At 54.8% G+C, this 26200-nt stretch overlaps 1 protein-coding gene across 1 annotated transcript in view; it reads left to right on the plus strand.

Annotated features, from left to right (window-relative positions):
- TOMM20 (translocase of outer mitochondrial membrane 20) overlaps positions 1–22361 on the plus strand; it is a 75813-nt gene extending 53452 nt beyond the window's left edge. Inside the window, exon 5 of the mRNA XM_078680412.1 lies at positions 21999–22361. Coding sequence (XP_078536538.1) covers positions 21999–22043 — 45 coding nt within the window. The 3' untranslated portion in view covers positions 22044–22361. The remainder of the gene's footprint in view (positions 1–21998) is intronic.
- Positions 22362–26200: the final 3839 nt, after the last annotated feature.

The raw sequence follows: 26200 nt of genomic DNA on the forward strand, positions 1-26200 counted from the left end.
GCCCCGCATTCTACAGCGCCCCGCACTCTACAGCGCTCTACAGCGCCCTGCGCTCTACAGCGCCCCGCGCTCTACAGCGCCCCGCACTCTACAGCGCCCCGCACTCTACAGCGCCCTACAGTGCCCCGCACTCGACAGCGCCCCGCACTCTACAGCGCTCTACAGCGCCCCGCACTCTACAGCGCCCCGCACTCTACAGCGCCCGCAGCGCACCACAGCGCACTCTACAGCGCACCGCAGCGCCCCATACTCTACAGCGCCCCGCGCTCTACAGCGCAATGCGCTCTACAGCGCCCCGCACTCTGCAGCGCCCCGCACTCTGCAGCGCCCCGCACTCTGCAGCGCCCCGCACTCTGCAGCGCCCCGCACTCTACAGCGCACCGCACTCTACAGCGCACCGCACTCTACAGCGCACCGCACTCTACAGCGCACTCTACAGCGCACCGCACTCTACAGCGCACTCTACAGCGCCCCGCACTCTACAGCGCCCCGCACTCTACAGCGCCCCACGCTCTACAGCGCCCCGCACTCTACAGCGCCCCGCAGCGCCCTGCACTCTACAGCGCCCCGCGCTCTACAACGCCCCGCGCTCTACAGCGCCCCGCACTCGACAGCGCTCTACAGCGCCCCGCACTCTACAGCGCCCCGCACTCTACAGCGCTCCGCACTCTACAGCGCCCCGCACTCTACAGCGCCCCGCACTCTACAGCGCCCCGCACTCTACAGCGCCCCGCACTCTACAGCGCTCCGCACTCTACAGCGCCCCGCACTCTACAGCGCCCCGCACTCTACAGCGCCCCGCACTCTACAGCGCCCCGCACTCTACAGCGCCCCGCACTCTACAGCGCCCCGCGCTCTGCAGCGCCCCGCGCTCTGCAGCGCCCCGCGCTCTACAGCGCCCCACACTCTACAGCGCTCTACAGCGCCCCGCACTCTACAGCGCCCCGCACTCTACAGCGCCCCGCGCTCTGCAGCGCCCCGCGCTCTACAGCGCCCGCGCTCTACAGCGCCCCGCACTCTACAGCGCCCCACGCTCTACAGCGCCACGCACTCTACAGCGCCCCGCAGCGCCCTGCACTCTACAGCACCCCGCGCTCTGCAGCGCCCCGCGCTCTACAGCGCCCCGCGCTCTACAGCGCCCCGCACTCGACAGCGCTCTACAGCGCCCCGCACTCGACAGCGCCCCGTGCTCTACAGCGCCCCGCACTCTACAGCGCCCCGCACTCTACAGCGCCCCGCGCTCTGCAGCGCCCCGCGCTCTGCAGCGCCCCGCGCTCTACAGCGCCCCACACTCGACAGCGCTCTACAGCGCCCCGCACTCTACAGCACCCCGCACTCTGCAGCGCCCCGCGCTCTGCAGCGCCCCGCGCTCTGCAGCGCCCCGCGCTCTACAGCGCCCCGCAGCACACCGCGCTCTACAGCGCCCCACGCACTACAGCGCCCCGGGCTCGACAGCGCCCCGGGCTCGACAGCGCCCCGGGCTCGACAGCGCCCCGGGCTCGACAGCGCCCCGGGCTCGACAGCGCCCCGCATTCTACAGCGCCCCGCATTCTACAGCGCCCCGCATTCTACAGCGCCCCGCATTCTACAGCGCCCCGCACTCGACAGCGCTCTACAGCGCCCCGCACTCTACAGCGCCCCGCACTCTACAGCGCTCCGCACTCTACACCGCGCTCTACAGCGCACTGCACTCTACAGCGCCCGCACCGCAGCCTACAGCGCACCACAGCGCCCCATACTCTACAGCGCAACGCGCTCTACAGCGCAACGCGCTCTACAGCGCCCCGCGCTCTACAGCGCCCCGCACTCTACAGCGCCCCGCACTCTACATCGCCCTGCACTCTACAGCGCCCCGCACTCTACAGCGCACCGCACTCTACAGCGCACCGCACTCTACAGCGCACCGCACTCTACACCGCAGCGCACCGCGCTCTACAGCGCCCCGCACTCTACAGCGCCCCGCGCTCTACAGCGCCCCGCGCTCTACAGCGCCCCGCGCTCTACAGCGCCCCGCACTCTACAGCGCCCCGCACTCTACAGCGCCCCGCACTCTACAGCGCCCGCACTCTACAGCGCCCTACAGCGCCCCGCACTCGACAGCGCCCCGCACTCGACAGCGCTCTACAGCGCCCCGCACTCGACAGCGCCCCGCACTCTACAGCGCCCCGCACTCTACACCGCGCTCTACAGCGCACTGCACTCTAAAGCGCCCGCAGCGCACCACAGCGCACTCTACAGCGCACCGCAGCGCCCCATACTCTACAGCGCCCCGCGCTCTACAGCGCAATGCGCTCTACAGCGCAACGCACTCTGCAGCGCCCCGCACTCTGCAGCGCCCCGCACTCTGCAGCGCCCCGCACTCTGCAGCGCCCCGCACTCTGCAGCGCCCCGCACTCTACAGCGCCCCGCACTCTACAGCGCACCGCACTCTACAGCGCCCCGCACTCTACAGCGCCCCGCACTCTACAGCGCACCGCACTCTACAGCGCACCGCACTCTACAGCGCACTCTACAGCGCACCGCACTCTACAGCGCCCCGCACTCTACAGCGCCCCGCACTCTACAGCGCCCCACGCTCTACAGCGCCCCGCACTCTACAGCGCCCCGCAGCGCCCTGCACTCTACAGCGCCCCGCGCTCTGCAGCGCCCCGCGCTCTGCAGCGCCCCGCGCTCTACAACGCCCCGCGCTCTACAGCGCCCCGCGCTCTACAGCGCCCCGCACTCGACAGCGCCCCGCACTCTACAGCGCCCCGCACTCTACAGCGCCCCGCACTCTACAGCGCCCCGCACTCTACAGCGCCCCGCACTCTACAGCGCCCCGCGCTCTACAGCGCCCCGCGCTCTACAGCGCCCCGCGCTCTGCAGCGCCCCGCGCTCTACAGCGCCCCACGCTCTACAGCGCCCCACACTCTACAGCGCCCCGCACTCTACAGCACCCCGCACTCTACAGCGCCCCGCGCTCTACAGCGCCCCGCACTCTACAGCGCCCCACGCTCTACAGCGCCACGCACTCTACAGCGCCCCGCAGCGCCCTGCACTCTACAGCACCCCGCGCTCTGCAGCGCCCCGCGCTCTACAGCGCCCCGCGCTCTACAGCGCCCCGCACTCGACAGCGCTCTACAGCGCTCTACAGCGCCCCGCACTCTACAGCGCCCCGCACTCTACAGCGCCCCGCACTCTACAGCGCCCCGCGCTCTGCAGCGCCCCGCGCTCTGCAGCGCCCCGCGCTCTGCAGCGCCCCGCGCTCTGCAGCGCCCCGCGCTCTACAGCGCCCCACACTCGACAGCACCCCGCACTCTGCAGCGCCCCGCGCTCTGCAGCGCCCCGCGCTCTGCAGCGCCCCGCGCTCTACAGCGCCCCGCGCTCTACAGCGCCCGCGCTCTACAGCGCCCCACACTCGACAGCGCTCTACAGCGCCCCGCACTCTACAGCGCAACGCGCTCTACAGCGCAACGCGCTCTACAGCACTCTACAGCGCCCCGCACTCTACAGCGCCCCGCACTCTACAGCGCCCCGCACTCTACAGCGCCCCGCACTCTACAGCGCCCCGCACTCTACAGCGCTCCGCACTCTACAGCGCTCCACACTCTACAGCGCTCCGCACTCTACAGCGCTCCGCACTCTACACCGCGCTCTACAGCGCCCGCAGCGCACCGCTGCGCCCCATACTCTACAGCGCCCCGCACTCTACAGCGCAACGCGCTCTACAGCGCAACGCGCTCTACAGCGCAACGCACTCTACAGCACTCTACAGCGCCCCGCACTCTACAGCGCCCCGCACTCTACAGCGCCCCGCACTCTACAGCGCCCTGCACTCTACAGTGCCCTGCACTCTACAGTGCCCTGCACTCTACAGCGCCCCGCACTCTACATCGCCCCACGCACTACAGCGCCCCGGGCTCGACAGCGCCCCGCATTCTACAGCGCCCCGCATTCTACAGCGCCCCGCACTCGACAGCGCTCTACAGCGCCCCGCACTCTACAGCGCCCCGCACTCTACAGCGCACTGCACTCTACAGCGCCCGCAGCGTACCACAGCGCACTCGACAGCGCACCGCAGCGCCCCGCATTCTACAGCGCCCCGCATTCTACAGCGCCCCGCATTCTACAGCGCCCCGCACTCTACAGCGCTCTACAGCGCCCTGCGCTCTACAGCGCCCCGCGCTCTACAGCGCCCCGCACTCTACAGCGCCCCGCACTCTACAGCGCCCTACAGTGCCCCGCACTCGACAGCGCCCCGCACTCTACAGCGCTCTACAGCGCCCCGCACTCTACAGCGCCCCGCACTCTACAGCGCCCCGCACTCTACAGCGCCCCGCACTCTACAGCGCCCCGCACTCTACACCGCGCTCTACAGCGCACTGCACTCTACAGCGCCCGCAGCGCACCACAGCGCACTCTACAGCGCACCGCAGCGCCCCATACTCTACAGCGCCCCGCGCTCTACAGCGCAATGCGCTCTACAGCGCAACGCACTCTACAGCGCCCTGCACTCTGCAGCGCCCTGCACTCTACAGCGCCCTGCACTCTACAGCGCCCCGCACTCTACAGCGCACCGCACTCTACAGCGCACCGCACTCTACAGCGCACCGCACTCTACAGCGCACTCTACAGCGCCCCGCACTCTACAGCGCCCCGCACTCTACAGCGCGCCGCACTCTACAGCGCCCCGCACTCTACAGCGCCCCGCGCTCTGCAGCGCCCCACGCTCTACAGCGCCCCACACTCGACAGCGCTCTACAGCGCCCCGCACTCTACAGCACCCCGCACTCTACAGCGCCCCGCGCTCTGCAGCGCCCCGCGCTCTACAGCGCCCGCGCACTACAGCGCGGGCGCTCTACAGCGCCCGCGCTCTACAGCGCCCCACACTCGACAGCGCTCTACAGCGCCCCGCACTCTACAGCGCAACGCGCTCTACAGCGCAACGCGCTCTACAGCACTCTACAGCGCCCCGCACTCTACAGCGCCCCGCACTCTACAGCGCCCCGCACTCTACAGCGCCCCGCACTCTACAGCGCCCCGCACTCTACAGCGCTCCGCGCTCTACAGCGCCCGCAGCGCACTCTACAGCGCACCGCTGCGCCCCATACTCTACAGCGCCCCGCACTCTACAGCGCAACGCGCTCTACAGCGCAACGCACTCTACAGCACTCTACAGCGCCCTGCACTCTACAGCGCCCCGCACTCTACAGCGCCCCGCACTCTACATCGCCCCGCACTCTACACCGCCCCACGCACTACAGCGCCCCGGGCTCGACAGCGCCCCGCATTCTACAGCGCCCCGCATTCTACAGCGCCCCGCACTCGACAGCGCTCTACAGCGCCCCGCACTCTACAGCGCCCCGCACTCTACAGCGCCCCGCACTCTACAGCGCCCCGCAGCGTACCACAGCGCACTCTACAGCGCACCGCAGCGCCCCGCACTCTACAGCGCCCCGCATTCTACAGCGCCCCGCATTCTACAGCGCCCCGCACTCTACAGCGCTCTACAGCGCCCCGCGCTCTACAGCGCCCCGCGCTCTACAGCGCCCCGCACTCTACAGCGCCCCGCACTCTACAGCGCCCTACAGTGCCCCGCACTCGACAGCGCCCCGCACTCTACAGCGCTCTACAGCGCCCCGCACTCTACAGCGCCCCGCACTCTACAGCGCCCCGCACTCTACAGCGCCCCGCACTCTACACCGCGCTCTACAGCGCACTGCACTCTACAGCGCCCGCAGCGCACCACAGCGCACTCTACAGCGCACCGCAGCGCCCCATACTCTACAGCGCCCCATACTCTACAGCGCCCCGCGCTCTACAGCGCAATGCGCTCTACAGCGCAACGCACTCTACAGCGCCCTGCACTCTGCAGCGCCCTGCACTCTACAGCGCCCCGCACTCTACAGCGCCCCGCACTCTACAGCGCCCCGCACTCTACAGCGCCCCGCACTCTACAGCGCCCCGCACTCTACAGCGCCCCGCACTCTACAGCGCCCCGCGCTCTACAGCGCCCCGCGCTCTACAGCGCCCCGCAGCGCCCCGCACTCGACAGCACCCCGCGCTCGACAGCGCCCCGCGCTCTACAGCGCCCCGCGCTCTACAGCGCTCCGCACTCTACACCGCGCTCTACAGCGCCCGCAGCGCACTCTACAGCGCACCGCTGCGCCCCATACTCTACAGCGCAACGCGCTCTACAGCGCAACGCACTCTACAGCGCCCCGCACTCTACAGCGCCCCGCACTCTACAGCGCCCCGCACTCTACAGCCCCCCGCACTCTACAGCGCTCCGCACTCTACACCGCGCTCTACAGCGCCCGCAGCGCACTCTACAGCGCACCGCTGCGCCCCATACTCTACAGCACAACGCGCTCTACAGCGCAACGCGCTCTACAGCGCCCCGCACTCTACAGCGCCCCGCACTCTACAGCGCCCCGCACTCTACAGCCCCCCGCACTCTACAGCGCTCCGCACTCTACAGCGCTCCGCACTCTACACCGCGCTCTACAGCGCCCGCAGCGCACTCTACAGCGCACCGCTGCGCCCCATACTCTACAGCGCCCCGCACTCTACAGCGCAACGCGCTCTACAGCGCAACGCGCTCTACAGCGCAACGCGCTCTACAGCGCAACGCACTCTACAGCACTCTACAGCGCCCCGCACTCTACAGCGCCCTGCACTCTACATCGCCCCGCACTCTACATCGCCCCGCACTCTACATCGCCCCGCACTCTACAGCGCCCCACGCACTACAGCGCCCCGGGCTCGACAGCGCCCCGGGCTCGACAGCGCCCCGGGCTCGACAGCGCCCCGCATTCTACAGCGCCCCGCATTCTACAGCGCCCCGCACTCTACAGCGCCCCGCACTCTACAGCGCCCCGCATTCTACAGCGCCCCGCACTCTACAGCGCCCGCAGCGCACCACAGCGCACTCTACAGCGCACCGCAGCGCCCCGCACTCTACAGCGCCCCGCATTCTACATCGCCCCGCACTCTACAGCGCTCTACAGCGCCCCGCACTCTACAGCGCCCCGCACTCTACAGCGCACCGCGCTCTACAGCGCCCTGCAGCGCCCTGCACTCTACAGCGCCCCGGGCTCGACAGCGCCCCGCACTCTACAGCGCCCCGCACTCTACAGCGCCCCGCGCTCTACAGCGCCCCGCGCTCTACAGCGCCCCGCAGCGCCCTGCACTCTACAGCGCCCCGCGCTCTACAGCGCCCCGCAGCGCCCCGCACTCTACAGCGCCCCGCACTCTACAGCGCCCCGGGCTCGACAGCGCCCCGGGCTCGACAGCGCCCCGGGCTCGACAGCGCCCCGGGCTCGACAGCGCCCCGGGCTCGACAGCGCCCCGCACTCTACAGCGCCCCGCACTCTACAGCACCCCGCACTCTACAGCGCCCCGCATTCTACAGCGCTCCGCACTCTACACCGCGCTCTACAGCGCACTGCACTCTACAGCGCACCACAGCGCCCCGCGCTCTACATCGCCCCGCGCTCTACATCGCCCCGCGCTCTACATCGCCCCGCGCTCTACATCGCCCCGCGCTCTACATCGCCCCGCGCTCTACAGCGCCCCGCACTCTACAGCGCCCCGCAGCGCCCCGCAGCGCCCCGCGCTCTACAGCGCCCCGCGCTCTACAGCGCCCCGCGCTCGACAGAGCCCCGCGCTCGACAGAGCCCCGCAGCGCCCCGCACTCTACAGCGCCCCGCACTCTACAGCGCCCCGCAGCACACCGCGCTCTACAGCGCCCCACGCACTACAGCGCCCCGGGCTCGACAGCGCCCCGGGCTCGACAGCGCCCCGGGCTCGACAGCGCCCCGCATTCTACAGCGCCCCGCACTCTACAGCGCCCCGCATTCTACAGCGCCCCGCACTCGACAGCGCTCTACAGCGCCCCGCACTCGACAGCGCTCTACAGCGCCCCGCACTCTACAGCGCCCCCGCACTCTACAGCGCTCCGCACTCTACACCGCGCTCTACAGCGCACTGCACTCTACAGCGCCCACACCGCAGCCTACAGCGCACCACAGCGCCCCATACTCTACAGCGCCCCGCACTCTACAGCGCAACGCGCTCTACAGCGCCCCGCACTCTACATCGCCCCGCACTCTACATCGCCCCGCACTCTACATCGCCCCGCACTCTACAGCGCCCCGCACTCTACAGCGCCCCGCACTCTACAGCGCCCCGCACTCTACAGCGCCCCGCACTCTACAGCGCCCCGCACTCTACAGCGCACCGCACTCTACACCGCAGCGCCCCGGGCTCTACAGCGCCCCGGGCTCTACAGCGCCCCGGGCTCTACAGCGCCCCGCACTCTACAGCGCCCCGCACTCTACAGCGCCCCGCACTCGACAGCGCTCTACAGCGCCCCGCACTCTACAGCGCCCCGCACTCTACAGCGCCCCGCACTCTACACCGCGCTCTACAGCGCACTGCACTCTACAGCGCCCGCAGCGCACCACAGCGCACTCTACAGCGCACCGCAGCGCCCCATACTCTACAGCGCAATGCGCTCTACAGCGCAACGCACTCTACAGCGCCCTGCACTCTGCAGCGCCCCGCACTCTACAGCGCCCCGCACTCTACAGCGCCCCGCACTCTACAGCGCACTCTACAGCGCCCCGCACTCTACAGCGCCCCGCGCTCTACAGCGCCCCGCGCTCTACAGCGCCCCGCGCTCTGCAGCGCCCCGCGCTCTGCAGCGCCCCGCGCTCTGCAGCGCCCCGCGCTCTGCAGCGCCCCGCGCTCTACAGCGCCCCGCGCTCTACAGCGCCCCGCGCTCGACAGCGCTCTACAGCGCCCCGCACTCTACAGCGCTCCGCACTCTACAGCGCCCCGCAGCGCCCTGCACTCTACAGCGCCCTGCACTCTACAGCGCCCCGCGCTCGACAGAGCCCCGCAGCGCCCCGCACTCTACAGCGCCCCTCACTCTACAGCGCCCCGCACTCTACAGCGCCCCGCAGCACACCGCGCTCTACAGCGCCCCACGCACTACAGCGCCCCGGGCTCGACAGCGCCCCGCATTCTACAGCGCCCCGCATTCTACAGCGCCCCGCATTCTACAGCGCCCCGCATTCTACAGCGCCCCGCACTCGACAGCGCTCTACAGCGCCCCGCACTCTACAGCGCTCCGCACTCTACACCGCGCTCTACAGCGCACTGCACTCTACAGCGCCCGCACCGCAGCCTACAGCGCACCACAGCGCCCCATACTCTACAGCGCCCCGCACTCTACAGCGCAACGCGCTCTACAGCGCCCCGCACTCTACAGCGCACCGCACTCTACAGCGCCCCGCACTCTACAGCGCACCGCACTCTACAGCGCCCCGCACTCTACAGCGCACCGCACTCTACAGCGCAGCGCCCCGCGCTCTACAGCGCCCCGTGCTCTACAGCGCCCCGCGCTCTACAGCGCCCCGGGCTCTACAGCGCCCCGCGCTCTACAGCGCCCCGCGCTCTACAGCGCCCCGGGCTCTACAGCGCCCCGCGCTCTACAGCGCCCCGCGCTCTACAGCGCCCCGCGCTCTACAGCGCCCCGCACTCTACAGCGCCCCGCACTCTACAGCGCCCTACAGCGCCCCGCACTCGACAGCGCCCCGCACTCTACAGCGCCCCGCACTCTACAGCGCCCCGCACTCTACACCGCGCTCTACAGCGCACTGCACTCTACAGCGCCCGCAGCGCACCACAGCGCACTCTACAGCGCACCGCAGCGCCCCATACTCTACAGCGCCCCGCGCTCTACAGCGCAATGCGCTCTACAGCGCCCTGCACTCTACAGCGCCCTGCACTCTACAGCGCCCCGCACTCTACAGCGCCCCGCACTCTACAGCGCAGCGCACTCTACAGCGCACTCTACAGCGCACCGCACTCTACAGCGCCCCGCACTCTACAGCGCCCCGCACTCTACAGCGCACCGCGCTCTACAGCGCCCCGCACTCTACAGCGCCCCGCAGCGCCCCGCGCTCTACAGCGCCCCGCGCTCTGCAGCGCCCCGCGCTCTGCAGCGCCCCGCGCTCTACAGCGCCCCGCGCTCTACAGCGCCCCGCGCTCTACAGCGCCCTGCGCTCTACAGCGCCCCGCACTCGACAGCGCTCTACAGCGCCCCGCACTCTACAGCGCCCCGCACTCTACAGCGCTCCGCACTCTACAGCGCCCGCAGCGCACTCTACAGCGCACCGCTGCGCCCCGCTGCGCCCCATACTCTACAGCGCCCCGCACTCTACAGCGCAACGCGCTCTACAGCGCAACGCGCTCTACAGCGCAACACACTCTACAGCACTCTACAGCGCCCCGCACTCTACAGCGCCCTGCACTCTACAGCGCCCCGCACTCTACAGCGCCCCGCACTCTACAGCGCCCCGCACTCTACACCGCACTCTACAGCGCCCCGCACTCTACAGCGCCCCGCACTCTACAGCGCCCCGCACTCTACAGCGCCCCGCACTCTACAGCGCCCCGCACTCTACAGCGCCCCGCACTCTACAGCGCCCCGCAGCGCCCCGCACTCTACAGCGCCCCGCAGCGCCCCGCACTCTACAGCGCCCCGCACTCTACAGCGCCCCGCACTCTACAGCGCCCCGCACTCTACAGCGCCCCGCACTCTACAGCGCCCCGCACTCTACAGCGCCCCGCACTCTACAGCGCCCCGCGCGCAGAAACTTTTACAAATAATAGAAATCCCACCATCGACAGTAGTCAATTTATCCACAAAAGTATTGACAAGGGATGAGGAATCTGTCCTCAATCTAGGTTTAAAATGTGTTCCCAGTCAGCAAACATACAAGGCAGCTCCAATAATATCCTATTGGCGAGCTAGTCCTGGCAATAGTGAAGAACGAAATTAGCAGTATTTCACTATCATGACATGTAATACATACCATACATGTCCCACCTTTAACATACACTGCACCCTGCCCCTGGGAGTGTCTTGGGCCTACCTTAGGGGTGTCCAACATGTAGTAAAAGGGAGGCTTAGGGCCTGGCAAGAGACTGCACTTGCCAGGTCGACTTGGCAGTTTAAAACTGTACTCAAAGGCACTGCAATGGTAGGCTGGAGACACGTTTACAGGGGTGCTTATATGGTTGGCACAATCAAAGCTGCAGGCGCACTAGATGCATTTGATTTACAGGCCTTGGGCACACACAGTGCACTTTACTAGGGACTTACCAGTAAATCAAATATGCAAATTATGGAGAACCCAGCAGAATTAAAAATGACAGAGGTAGCATTTGCACTTGAGCACTGATTAGCAGTGGTAAAGTGTACGGAGTACATAAAACAGCAAAAAAGAAGTCCAGCATAACATCAAAAATACAGGTGGTAGAGCAAAAAGACAGAGGAAAACACGTCAAGGATGCCAGGTCTTGCAACTGCTTAGAGATCTTTGAGTGATGACAGGTCACATTGCCTCTCTCTCATCGTCTCATGACCCCAAAAGACAGAGGTCAGTCGCAGGTGTCTAGGGATAATTGGTGCACCTGAGCCCACTACAAGAGAGCGCTTCGATCCACGAGAATCCACTGCAATAATCGATCTAAATTACACCGCGCTGTGTTTGTTTACACTTCCTCTCTCGGGTGGGTTCTTTTCAGATGTGATCCCATTTGTAGCTCAGCAGACCGCAGCTTACCCTGACAGAGCAAGAGAAGGATGATCCGCACTCTGCTGCTTTTGGTCCAGCTCTCTCATTTATGTGTATTTTGTTGCCTGCGAGTGTTGTTTTTGTTATCACAGGAGAGGGGCTTGGCCTGATTCTACTCCCCACTACGAGCAAGGAGCCACGTGAATATCACCTGTGTATGTCCATTACGAAGTGATGCTAGAACACGTTTTATTTTAAAAATGGATTAGGCCCCAGAAGGTGTTCAAACAATTTCGAGGCATGGTGCTCATCTTCTCAGCATGAGAAGGATGAAATGCTGAGCCGAACTTGCTTTGATTCCAAACTAGTGGCCATTAGGTTGCAGTTGAATCATTGTAACAGGTGCATCAACCAACTGAGCTAGCTTGAAAAATTCTGGAGTGCAAACATACTAGATTAATAATGTAAGGTTCCTTTTGTAACACCTGCTTAGGACAGCTGCTAATCACCAAACATCTGATGCAGAGACACGCATTTTTTCCTTGACTGAAGCAACTATAACGATGATGCATATGTCATAAGTACATAGAAAGCTCACGAAAGTAAGCATGTGATGCTGAACATTTAAAAACATGATGGAATAACAATCTAGTATTTTAGCTATTCATCTTAACAAGACCAATGCATTGAACACCGTTACGTTGGCTGATAAAAGCGCATTTTATTTACAGTAGTCTAAAAGAGCAAAACTGCAGGAAAATGACCACTATACAAAATAAAAATAGCACTACTCTGCGCGCCGCCACTCCCGTGCACCATTTTAATTATGAAGACCCGGCCCGCCTCCAGTGCGTACCACTACCAACTATTTAATTAATTTTAAAAAGGCTCAGGCCAGGCCGGTAGGGCGTGCACACCACGGCACCATAATTAATGTTTATAGGCCGGGGCCCGTTACCATCCGTCCCTGGCGTGCGTTGCGCACTGTAACTATTATAATATAGGCTTGCCTGCTTGCTTGCTTGCTGCAGCAGCCGAGGGCAAATGGAGCAGGCGAGGAAGCAACAGGGGTTGGGGGGCTGGTTGAGTGCAAGGGCGAACCCAATATGGAGGGAAGCGGCACACAGGCAAGAACAGAGAGCAACACTGAGTGCGGCCCCGGGAGCAAAGAAGTACAGAAGCGAGAAAGCATGTTCTATAGGAGGGACAAACACGAGTGACAAGTTGGGACATAAATAAGAAGCAGGCAAATGCGCGACAGGAAAGCAACTAATTAGTGCACGCAGCAGGCCTGGAGGCAGGCAGCCAGCAGCAGCCCTGCCCCGCCGGTCGGTGACGGAGACGGAGTGACAGACTCTGAGTGACTTACTTTGGTCTTCGGACTCTGATTCGGAAATCGGACAAGGCAGCTCAGCGTGGGCGCGCCTGGCTGCTTTGTCTTGGACTTGGAAGGCAGTTAAGTTCGTAGTTTTCGTTGTTCTTCTCTTGTCTTCTTCTTTGGCTATGCGCGCCGCCTGCCGCGCCCCATATGCCACGCACAGGGGCTTACTGCTTATTAGCCCGCATGATGTTGTGCGTGCCCTGGGGCTGCCTGGCATTGCTCACCACCACTCAGCAGCAGCCAGCCCTGCTGCCCACGCCCCCCACGCACGCGGCACGCGCATACGCGGCGGCGGAAGTGCGGAACGGAAAGTGAAAGAAAAGGATAAAGGCCTGTCCCGCGTCCCGCCGCCATTTCATAGAATCAGGCGGGCTTAGACTAAGATAACAAAAAGTGCCTTACACACTGTGTAAGGCACGGTTTGTTATCATTGTCACTTTTGCCTCATGTAATGTAACGTTTGCCTTTGTATTTTGTTCACTAGTAATGTTCTCATGTATCAGTTCTGTTTCTATTGTGAATTCGCTCTGACACCTTTGGGTGAAGTCCGCACATCCCTTCTTACTCGGCTTGCTTAGCTGGCAGAATGGTGTTGCAGCGTTGGCTAGGAGTTTATTATAGTTGAGCTTTTTTCTTTCAGTTAAACAATAAAGTAACATTCATACAACCTAAATTCAGGATGCTGCCTCCCTGCCAATGTTTTAGGCATCTCTCTTTTTAAAGTCGGGAACATTCTGTTAAAACAGCTGTTTAGGATGTAAGGTATTACTTCTCACGAAACAGACTGATTTTTGATAATGTCCTGAATGCAGCAAGGACCGTCTGAATCAATGTAAAGAATTGCAGTGTTCCTAATGTTCTATATGCGATTTGCCTTCAACTAGTAATTACCATTGGATCATTGTGTGCTGTCTCACTCTTAATGCCTGTTTACAAAGAGTGCTCTTTATGCTGGACCCAAGTATGTTGCTATTTAAACAACACCAGCGATCAATGCACGCTTCCACCACACGCACACAGAACCAGACGTCGGTGCACGCTTTCACCAGGCGCACACACACACCACCAACCATCAGTGCACACTTTCACCAGGCACACCCCATCAGCCGTCAATGCACGCTTTCACCGGGCACACACGCCACTAGCTGGCAGTGCACACTTCCACCAGGCACACACACCATTAGCCATCAGTGCACATTTTCTACAAGCACACACACACCACCAGCCATCAGTGCACGCATCAATGGTTAGCACATCCACAATTAACTATTGTAGCAATCGCAGTATGGCGCACTTTACTTCTAAACATGTCAGTGCACGCTTTTCCACCGGCACACACACCATCAGCCATCAGTGCACACTTTCAACAGGCACACACACACACCACTAGCCATCAGTACATGGTTTCATCAGGCATACACACCACCGGCCGTCAGTACACACTTTCAACAGGCACAGACACCATAAGTCATCAGTGCACGCTTTCACCAGGCACAAACACCACCAGCCGTCAGTGCACGCTTTCACCGGGCACAAACACCACCAGCCGCCAGTGCACCCTTTCACCAGGCACAAACACCAACAGCCGTCAGTGCACGCTTTCACCGGGCACAAACACCACCAGCCGTCAGTGCACACTTTCACCAGGCACAGACACCATAAGTTGTTCGTGCACGCTTTCACCGGGCACAAACACCACCATCCGTCAGTGCACGCTTTCACCGGGCACAAACACCACCAGCCAATACAGAGTTTGCAAAAGAATTCATGCAACACATTGTCATATACAATGCCAATAACTCAAACTTGAATGCTGCGAGACCTATTGCATTGCAAATGCTTGTTATATAATGCAGGAGCTTGGGCTACTGCCCACTTTCTTGCAAGTGTATATTTTTTATGAATTGAAATGTGATTTTAGAAGGCAGGCATAATCATTTCTTCGCCATGAGGGCACTCCCTGACAAACTCCGGTTGCCAGTCTTTTTCAGCCAAAAGGATGTCATAGCCTTTTGAGAGGTTATCCCAAAATAGACCCCTTATTTTCCTAGTCTTATCTCCCTCTATACGTAATGTTATTTTGTATATTTTATGAGGTTTGCTAACTCTGGTATCTGCAGTTTCCACCTGAATGTATTCATTCGTGTCCACTGTCTCCAGATGATTCATCAGGATCTTGCGAGCTATGCTCACTTCTGCTAAGCTGTCTAGCATTGTCTGAGCCCACTCTCCGTTTTTCAGCTGTGTCCTCAGGATCCTCGGCATGTTTGATTATTTTAATGCTGGCTACCTTCTTTTTTGGAAATTTTAGTTTTTTACTTTGATGAGCAGGTTCTTTGTCTTTGGACTTGACGTGCTCTTCCCTGTGTTCTGACCGTCCTCTTCGTTCCAATTTCTGCGAGGAAGTCTGAAAAGATAGAGATGGATGTGTATCAATATCTTTATATCGATCAGTTTTTTTTCAAATTATCCCTATTTCTAAGGTTGTATCTTTTCTCAGAGGGCTCCCTCTGGGGAGACTTGTGTCCTTGGTCCGGAGATCTTTCTCTCTGCCGAGGAGACTTTCCTCGGGACTGGAATCTTTTTTCTTTGGGAGTGGATTGTTTATTTCCATCCCAGCTCTTTTTTGGAGTGTTTAGATTATTTTTAATAAATATCTTTTCAGGATTTTCAGTTAGTTGGGGTTTTACTGGTTTCCCACCCAAACTATCTCTTCCTAGCTCTTCATAGGATTTTTCTATGATTCTGGCAAGTTCAAATGGTTGTTATGCTATATCTGTTTCTTTCAATTTCTGGCGGATCGCCACAGATGCTGCTTCTCCTTTTATGTTGGATAATAATAAAGCTGAGACCTGCTTGAAGTCTTACAGTAATTTCATACCCAGAGTTAAAGCAGGTTCTGGACCGTATTCATTTTGAATCTGTCTTAGCACATCCGGTATTACCGCCATGGACGGAACACCATGTGTTTTTGTGTAAATGGAAGCAAAGACTGTGCCCCAAGTGTCACAGTCCTCCACATGTGATGCGATCCCCATTGGAAGACAGTCAGAATTCTGTGTTTCTCAGTAGGGGTGGTATCCGGAAATACTGCCTCTATTTGAGTGATTTTGTTTGTGCTAACCAGAATGGAATTTGTTCCCGTTTTGCGGGTACTTTACCCAGACATGACTGTATGTTCTGTGGTGTAATTTTGTTTGTGTTCCCCTGATGAGGGGTCAGCTGTGGAATGTTAATAGCTGGTTGGACTGTTGAAGTCCGCATTACATATTGGACTAATTGTCTATGTATTTTAATCAGTTGTTTTAACTGTACCAAAAGTTCTGGTATTGACATTTTTTCAATGTCAGGATGTGGTGTGTAGCTGGCTAGAACCGGCCACGTTGCTCCTGGTCTACCTAGTGGACCGAGCCTGGTGATGTGATTATTATGTTTTAGGGCGCCTTTAAACCAGAGCAGGTGCTCTTGGTATTTTAATGGGATTTCCACCTCCTCGAAAGGGGTGTACTCATCCGGTGGTTCCTCTATTATTTTTTTTTTTTTTTTTTAAATTCAGATTTTAAATTCAGACTATTTTATGATAGTGGAATTCATGTGCGTTTGCTGCTGGAAAGTTTATCCATGAATAGAATACCTCTGTCTGCCGATATTCATGTGCCTCAATTACGAATATGACTGTACCACCTCTCGATGTTAGTCCATTTTCTATTAGTTTAAGAGTTATAGTTTTTCTTATGCTGACCGGGATGAGTATTGCATCCGGGTCTTGCTGTAGGAGACTTGTCTTCCGCTAGGAGTTGAGCTGCTATTCTAGCTATCTCCATATCTCCTTCATTGTCTGACATTTTACTGACAGGAAGTTTTTTTTTGTTGCAGATCAAGTTTTCAAGGAAACCAAGATTAGGTGCACAATATTTTGGAACACTGTATCCTTCAACTTTGAATAAACCAAAAACTATACATAGAAATCTCTTCCTACTAAGTTCCGGCGGATTTTAACCTTTGACCCACTCCAGACGTCTTTGGAGTATTTACGGGAGAAAGTGTCTGTGTGAAAAAGCACGACTAAGTTACTCTAACGTCTTGCAATAGATTTATCGCCTTGTAGTTGGGCGCCATGTAGTGTAGTTCCTATAGTCCCAGTAGGCTCTGCTCATTGGAATAATATCTTCAGTAATGTAGACGTAGGACTGAGGTTAACTAGGTCTCTACTGACTATATTAGACTTAAGTTTTTTGCCAGCTAGCTCAGAGTTCACTAGAAACTTTCTCGAATAAGCGAGGAGGAGTTTAACCTCCCTGGATAGGCAAGAAGGGATTTAGTTTATGACAACCATAAAACATGACAACTTTGCTCTCCCTGAATAAGAGTATATCTCTAGAGTCGTGTGAAAACAAAAGACCGCTATTTCACTCAGTCAAAGGTGCGTACTTAGTTTCACCAGATTGCAGAGAAAAAGAGAGACGGGCGTTTTCAATAAAAGGTGTTATTTATTGAGCAGTCTCTTTCCTCATACAAGAGAAATGAATTGCTACAATTGCAATACTTATAGTTAAGTAAAGTGCATACAGTAAAAGCAGGATTATGAAATAATACTGTAAAAGCATGGATATGGTTTCTTAGCCATATGATACTTTAAAATGGATAGAATAGATACATACATATATACATTGACTAATCGTACTCAACTGGTGCTTCTAACTACGCCTACCCCGGTGTACCTGACCTAAGCCTAATACGTGGGAAGGAGTAAGTAAGTAGCAGTTTAAGTTAAGTTTGTTTTGCCAAGAATCTGACTCAAGAATTCTCTGTAAGGGTTTAGTCAGTTCAGTACCTGGGTATTAGAAGGCAGGAGGTCTGGTATCTCTCTCCCAGGACTCGGTATCCCAGTCACCCGCAAGGGTAGGCTGGAAACGCCAGAGGCTGGATTTCTCGGCAAGAGAAAAGACAGCGTCTTTCTCAGCGCGTCAAAAGTGAGGGTCAGCGTCCGTGGGCTCTCGCATCAGCTGAGCTCTTCGGAAGTAGATAGCTGCACTGCTCCAGGATTGCCACCGTGTGTTTGCTTAAGGCAACGTTGGTATATCTATACCTGAAAGGTGCCGGGTTTGACGCAAGGCTGGACATAAGACGTCAATAAAGATGTCACTAAGAACTGGTCGTTCTTACAGTGCTTTACAGGAGTTCTCGGACGAAATCAAAACAAAGCAGCGGGGATTTCCCAGGTTGCTGGAGGCTTGGATTTGTTTAAGAACTCTGTGTGCTTTCTAGGGGACTGGAGGAATATGCTTGCTTAATGTGACAGCATGCACTATGACTGAATTATGAAAAGGGTTTCTATGCCGTTGTAGGGATATTATTGATTTATAACCGGACAAGGGCAAAGAATAGGAATATTGATTCAGGTACCTAGATAAAACACACTACAGCTTGAGTGTTCATGCAGCTCATAGGCATGATGGCCTCCTGCATATTCATCGTCCCTCATGCTCGACTGCACATGCGCCCCTTACAACCATGCCTAGCACGTCAGTGGAACCAAGCTCAAGGACAATTACAAGACCTAGTGTAAGTAGACAGTCGCACTTACCGTTCTCTGCAGTGGTGGAACCCACAAAACCTTTTCAAGGGGCGACTGTTCCAAGAGCCCGTTCCACAGATAGTATTAACAGCGGACACATCACTGACCGGTTGCGGAGCCCATCTCCTTCAATATACAGTCCAGGGTCTCTGGACAGTAAAACAGAAGACACTACATATAAACTACTTAGTTACCAGCAGTATTCCTAGCAATGAGAGCTTTTCAGAAATACTTGACCAACAAGGTGAGAGGGGTTGGCCTAACGGCTAAGGCGCTCGACCTCGGACCTGGGGATCTGGGTTCGAGTCTCGGTAACGACGCCAAAAACCCCCTGTGATTCTGGGAAAATCACTTAATCTCCCCGTGCCTAAAATGAAAGTGTGTCCTCATGTAACGTAACTGGTGCTATGTAAAGCGCTCTGATAACTGATTCGGTTCGGTTCTAGTTTGCGCTATATAAAACTCTGCAAAAAAAAAAAAAAAGGCTGTGTTAATCCGGACGGACAACATGACAGCCATGTACTACATTTAAAAACAGGGAGGGGCACACTCTGTACAACTGTCCCACCTTGCACAAAGCATATGGAAGTGGGCAATTCCTCAAAACATTTACCCCCTGGCAGAACACATCCCAGGAATAGACAACCAGACAGCGGACCTACTGAGCAGACACTATCAGCAAATACACAAATGGGAGATTCATCCTCAAGTTCTCCATCCATTCTTCCAAAAGTGGGGACATCAGACATAGATCTGTTTGTCACAAAAGAAAACTCAAAATGCCAGTCCTTTGCCGCCAGGTTCCCACACCCGTTGTCACAGGGCAATGCGATATGGATGAACTGGTCAGGCAGATTTGCGTACGCTTTTCCACTAACCCCTCTGATTCCATTGGTGGCACGCAAACTAAGGCAACAGTCACTCGCAATGATCCTAGTTGCTCCCACATGGGCATATAACCATGGTACTCGACACTCCTGGAACTATCTGTAGTCCCCCACCAAAGGCTAAGCCTCCCGCCACAACTGCTAACACAGAACCATGGAGAAATCAGACACCCAGATCCCAATCAGATGAACCTAGCGATCTGGCTCTTGAGGTCTTAGAGTTCGGATATCTTAACTTGCCTCCCGACTGTATGAACATTATCAAGGAAGCAAGATGTCCCACTACCAGAGCATGCTACGCAGCTAAATGGAAAAGATTTGTAATCTATTGTAATAATCAAATCAATCCATTGGTTGCCTCCATCCAAAACATAATTTGTTACCTGCTATATCTACAAAGATGTAACCTAGCATACTCATCAATAAAGCTACACCTTGCTGCTATAGCAGCATATCTTCAAAACAGACAACATGTCTCCCTGTTTAGAATACCACTTATCAAAGCTTTTATGGAAGGACTTAAAAGAATTATCCCTCCAAAGCATCCACCTTCTCCAGTCTGGAACCTAAACATAGTACTTACCAAACTCATGGGACCTCCCTTCGAACCACTTCATTCATGTGAACTACAATTCTTAACATGGAAGGTGGCTTTTTTATTTGCCATCACCTCCCTTAGGCGAGTAAGTGAACTACAGGCACTAACCATTCAGGAACCTTTCATGCAGATACACCACAATTGGGTAGTACTCCGTACAAACCCTAAATTTATGCCAAAAGTCATCTCCACTTTCCACATCAATCAGTCCATAGAATTACCAGTTTTCTTTCCAAACCCGAAATCAGTAGCTGAAAGAGCTCTACACACACTAGACGTTAAGAGAGCTCTGCTATATTATGTTGACAGAACAAAATCATTCAGAAAGACAAAACAACTATTTGTTGCCTTTTCAACACAACATAAGGGAAATCCCATTTCCAAGACAGGGATAGCCAGATGGATTGTTAAATGCATTCAAATATGCTATCAAAAAGCAAAGCGCACTTTAACAGTTCCCCCAAGAGCACACTCGCAACGCGCAAAATGGGGGCATCCATGACTTTCCTAGGAAATATTCCCTTAGAAGACATATGTAGGGCAGCTACATGGTCTACCATACACACTTTCACTAAACACTACTGTGTTGACATGCAGGCTAAGCAACAAGCTGCGGTAGGGCAGGCTGTCCTTAAAACCCTTTCAAACCACTGCAGCTGGTACAGGTAACTACCGCTAGAGGAGAAACTGCTATACAGTCTATGCTAAGATATGAATTCAGCAGCCCACATGCCTCAAACGGAAAATGCTACTTACCATTATGCATCTGTTCTTGGCATGTAGGGCTGCTGACATTCATATCGCCCACCCTCCTCCCCGGTGCCTGTCACAGCTGCAGGGTTACCTTCTTAACATACATTAACATGGTCATCTCTTACTATTCTATACTCCATCTTTGCCACAATGGCGATAAACAATCTGACGATGGAGAAGATTGCCATGCGCACTGTAGTCCAGGGGAGGAGTCACCTATCTCGTGATACTTCGAAGACTCTTCCAGGACAACATGGTGGAAACATCGGGACCCAACACTAGGTGGCGATTATGCTAAGATATGAATGTCAGCAGCCCTACATGCCAAGAACAGATACATACTGGTAAATAGCGTTTTCCTTCTATATCCCTATTGAAGAGTTCTCCTTGAATTGTGTACATTTGCATTACCAAAATTATTCCTTGACATAACCGGTCTTGATAGCTTGTTTGCTTCATAATCAGGTTACCACATTGCCTTCAATTTATTAGCTGGGATCATTTTTGTGGTCTCCTGCACTGATTTTAAAACACCCTTAAGCTGAATTCAGAATGTTTTGCCATCTGACTTTCTCTCCTCCTCCTTTTCATGGCACCACCTTAGAGTGCGAAACGTGATCATTCAAAGCTCTTGGAAAAGATTCCAATTGATAGTACTCGTGCACCCATCATGTGTCTCTTTTGCAACAAGTTTTTATCGCGTACTGTTCAACATGTTGCTCTAAATATAACAAGTAATTAAGCAGAAGGTAACTTCATAATAAATGTAAACAGTAAAGTGCCAATCTGATTTTGTTGACCATGTACATTCATGATTCTACTGTCTTTGGAAAAATTAAATCATACTTGAGAATTTTAGGGAACCTAACACTTTTGCTTTACCGTTGTGGACTTTTTACGTTTTCAGAGGCCCAATCCACTGATTGGAAACCATAAGTGTAAGAAAGAAACCACTTCTCAAAGCTCTTACGTGGAAGTTTATTTGGCAGCTGGATAACACTCTGTGTACAGTCTGCCATAAAGGTGATTCTAACAGATGCAGGGCGGCAACCGAAAAGTTTTTAAATGTGAGGATGAGCAACATAAAAATATCGTATTCTCCCAGTTCTGAAAGTGGTGCTTGAAACGTTTGTCAATGTCCTGTTGTTAAATTTGCATGGCTCTCACGTACATGAGACTGTCTAGATGTCCATTCTATTTTCTTACATTTGCATTCTTTTTTTTCTTCCAGAGAATTGTTACTGCACAGAGTTTATCAGAAGACGATGTTGAATGAGAAGAGGCTATGACATTCTGATGTTTCTTGGATGAAAAATTGCACATATGATGATGGGTGGTGTGATGTAAAAGCCACCATGGCACCCAATGGACTGTATAGTGCATTTAAAACATTTTAGATGGCAGAGGTTGGATTTTATTTATTGACTTTTGATAACAAAACCTTTATATTTGCATCCAGTAAGGTACCTATAAAGAGTCATCAAATTACTTTGCTGTTAACTGTACAGTTGAAATGCGCAGGTTATAGCATTGAAATTACTGCATTCTGTAAGTAAAAGGCAATAAAATGGAATCTCCTTTTGTGTGACTATCACTAATTAGTCTTGTGCAGATGTTTATATTTAATTAAGATTGATCAAATGTGCATTCTGTAAAGTTAATTGAAAACGTGTGGTCGGCAACCGGGCATATACGTTAATTGTTGGTTTTTCATCACCAAACCATCTGTCCCAACACCGGACCACCAAACCATATGTCCCAACACTTCATCACCTTTTTATTATGTCCGATCTTAATAGCTCAAGGAGATTAATATTCCTTTATGCTCCGTATAAAAGTTTGTCTTCTGTGTGTATTTCTGCTTAATTTGACAGTGACTACTGCCATTCCTTTGAAATGGCCAACCACTTGTGCTGAATAAAAAGTAATACAAAGTACCTAAGTGAGGCAAATATCTAGCACAACATGATGAATGACACACAGTTCTATAGATAAATGTATCAGTTTTGCATGTTAATTTTAGGTTTTGTTAAATACATCTTTGAGCAGGAGGTTTATGAGAGTTGAGGGCCTAATGGTTGTTGGGGGATAGATGAGGTATGGGAGTGAACAGCGACAGGATGTGATCTGGCAAGAGTACGCACTACAGTATTCACTCGCCCGCGTGGCGATAGGAGGGGGATAGGCATAGACTGCACATGTCTCTTTTGTTAAAAAGACCCAGTAACCCTTAAAGCAGACACTGCCGTCTCCATTGCTGAAGATATAGCTGGTCCTATATATCCCCACAACCAGGAAGGTCCAGAGGATATAACTGTATATTGCTTTCAAAGAGCTGCCATAATTAGAAGAAGTTACAGGTGAAAACGTTGACACAAAAGGCTGTCTTTTTCAACTAATTTGCAATTTTTTCTATTTAACTTAATTTCTATAAAGAAAACTTGAAGGATATAAACCACTTTACCCCTTGCATAATTCATAATTTTGTATACTTTACTAAAATGTATAGCTTTCCAGAATCCATTTTAGCTTTCATACCCATTTCTACCATTAACTGGAAGGAGATTGAAAGCACAAAAAAATTGCAAAAATAGGCTATGTCCCAGAAAAATGCCAAAACGGTGCAACAAATTTTGGTTTTCTGACCGAAGGCTGTCATTCCCTAAAAGCTAGGAAAATGGTGATTTCAGCCCCACAAAACCTTTTTTATAACATTTGCACGGAAAAACCGAGACTCTTTCATTTGCAGCACTTTTTTCCCTTTTTTCACAAATAAACCAAAATGTAGCTGTATTTTGGCTAATTTCTGGGTCCCTTCCTGGGGAATCCACTTGTAGGTTCACCAAGAACCCGACTAACCCAGAGCCAAAAACTGAGCAGCGACTTGCAATGTTTTTAGGTTTCGCCTCGGCGAAAGCTGCGCAGCAGACTTTCGCGCAGGGCGAAAACTTTTGTTCACTAGTATGGACAAAAGTCCCGCCTCTCTGTTCCATTGGCTAGCTCCATAAATGGAGGCTAGCCATTGGAAGAGAGAGGCGTCAGTCATTCTGAGAGGCGATTCGTGGGCTTTCCCGGCGTTTTTTGGTTTTTTCCCTCTCCGCCCCTTTGTTGCCGTCATTGCGGCGGTGGGCGGTTCCTTTTTTTTTTTTTTTTTTTCTGCAGGCGTGTTTTGTCATTTCGCCCAAGATGGCGCCAGGGCCCATCGACTTCTCGTTGCTCTGCGCAGCCCGACGCCGCTTCCAGAAGGATGAAGCCCCGGCCTTCGTGTACGTGCTGTCCGCCCTCTCGGCGCTGGGTGGCTTCCTCTTCGGCTATGACACGGGAGTGGTGTCCGGGGCTATGCTGCTGCTGCGGCGGCAGCTCGGCCTCTCGGCGCTGTGGCAGGAGCTGCTGGTGTCGGGCACCGTGGGGGCGGCCGCGCTGGCGACACTGGCCGGGGGGGTACCTCAACGGGGTGCTGGGCCGCTGGCAGCAAGGAGACGCTGCTCGGGGGGCGCATCGTGGTGGGGCTCGGCTTTGGTGAGTGTCTGCAACCTAGCGCTTCTCTCCCTAGCGCCTATGTGACTTAATAAAAACTTGCGTGACTCTTCAGCGCACCTGCATATCATGCGTCTGCTTTTCATGTCCTGTCTGTGCTACTTGTTGAAGCGCTTCTACATCGTTCAAGCGTCTGTGTTTTATTTTCACTGCAGCATCTATGCCCAAAACCTTGTGTTCTCTGTAGTTACAAAATGTCCTCGGATGTAGTGCTTCTCTGTTGCACATTTTCGTGGTAGCAGCACCCCCAGCCAGGGGTAAGGTCTCAGGCATGCGAAGGTTGGAGCGAGCCCCTGAAAAGCTCCACGCTGGTACTGTGCGCCGGTATGCAAGATTGTATTGCAAGTAAAGGCCGTGCATGTTCCGTCAAGCCTGACCAGTGACACGACCACACTACATGCTCTGTTCTCGCTGCATGCGCGCTCTAGTGTTCACAATCTCTCCCTGGGCACCTCGTGTCCGTGGTACTTAGCAGACTCTGCCTCGGAGTGCGTGGTGTGGTTGTTTATTTTAGCGCCCCCATCATCCTTCTTTGTCTGTGCCTGTGGTTACTGGCAGGCTCTGCTAGTGTGCCTTCTTGCCGCCTCTCATCCTTTGCCCAGACTCTCACCCCAGGCTCTCGTGCCAGTAGCTATATTGAAATGGACACCTTGTGCTGTTAATTCATTACCATGCCTGTCAACTCGCAGGGTGCCACTGTGCGACGCACATAGCGACTCACATCACACGGTGTCCCGGCTTGCGCTGTGTATGGGTATGGTCATCCTGGGTATGGTCATCCTGTATAACTCCACGCTTGTGCTGTGTATCTGCTCTGAGTCCCGCTCACCCTCTCCCTTCCTCATGCAGACACCAAGCCTCTGTGTCACTGCACCTGCTGCACCACTCGTAGCTACGCCTGTGCCTGGGTATGGTCATCCTGTATAAATCCACGCTTGTGCTGTGTATCTGCTCTGAGTCCCGCTCACCCTCTCCCTTCCTCCTGCAGACACCAAGCCTCGGTGTCACTGCTCGTCCGTCTCACATTTGCGAGAGATTAAGCTAATGGCAATGTAAATGACAATGCCGTTTATTTATCGGTTTTCAAAACCAACACATAAATACAAAATTTGTCATTTACAATGCCAATAGCTCTAACTTTTCCAAAGGCGAAACCATTGCATTGTAAATGCTTGTTTTATTATGTACCGGATATATTGCAATAATTCTGGGAAAATGTATACATTGAAAAATCAGTATTAAAGACACCTATGTATTTCCGAAATGGAAACAAAATTTAGAGTTTAGAAACCATAGATATTTGCACATTTCCGAAATAGGGAATACTCATACTAGCATGAGCATTATCGGTGATTTTTCAAAATGACTTTTTTTTACACATTATTTTTCATTTGGGAGGCAGAAATGCATCGAAAGGCAATAGGTAAGAACAGTTGCTTTACAAATCTGAACTGTCCCAAGTCTCCCGATTAAAAAATAAATAAATAAATAAATAAAAAAAAATAATGAAAAATTACTCTTTTTTTTTGGCAAATTGCCTACCTGTAGTTTTTGAACCCTAGCTCTGCCCGCACCTAGGGAAACCTGGCAAACTTATACATTTTTGAAAACTAGACACCCAGGGGAATCCAGGATGGGGCAACTGGACTGGCTCTCACCAGGTTATGTTACCCAGAATCCTTTGCAAACCTAAAAAATTGTCATAAAACCACATTTTCCTCACATTTCAGTGGTGAAAAGTTCTGGAATCTGCGTGAATCCACAAATTCACGCAGCACCTTCAGAGACTAAGCAGAGTATGTTTAAGACTGCTTAATATGCTTTATGGTTTAAACAGTGTTTGGATAGTGTGTGTAGCACTTGTGTTTGGCTAGAAAGTGACTTTTTTAAATGTAT

The sequence above is a fragment of the Lissotriton helveticus genome, chromosome 3_1 (genome assembly GCF_964261635.1).
Source record: "Lissotriton helveticus chromosome 3_1, aLisHel1.1, whole genome shotgun sequence".
In the NCBI taxonomy this organism is placed as follows: Eukaryota; Metazoa; Chordata; class Amphibia; order Caudata; family Salamandridae; genus Lissotriton; species Lissotriton helveticus.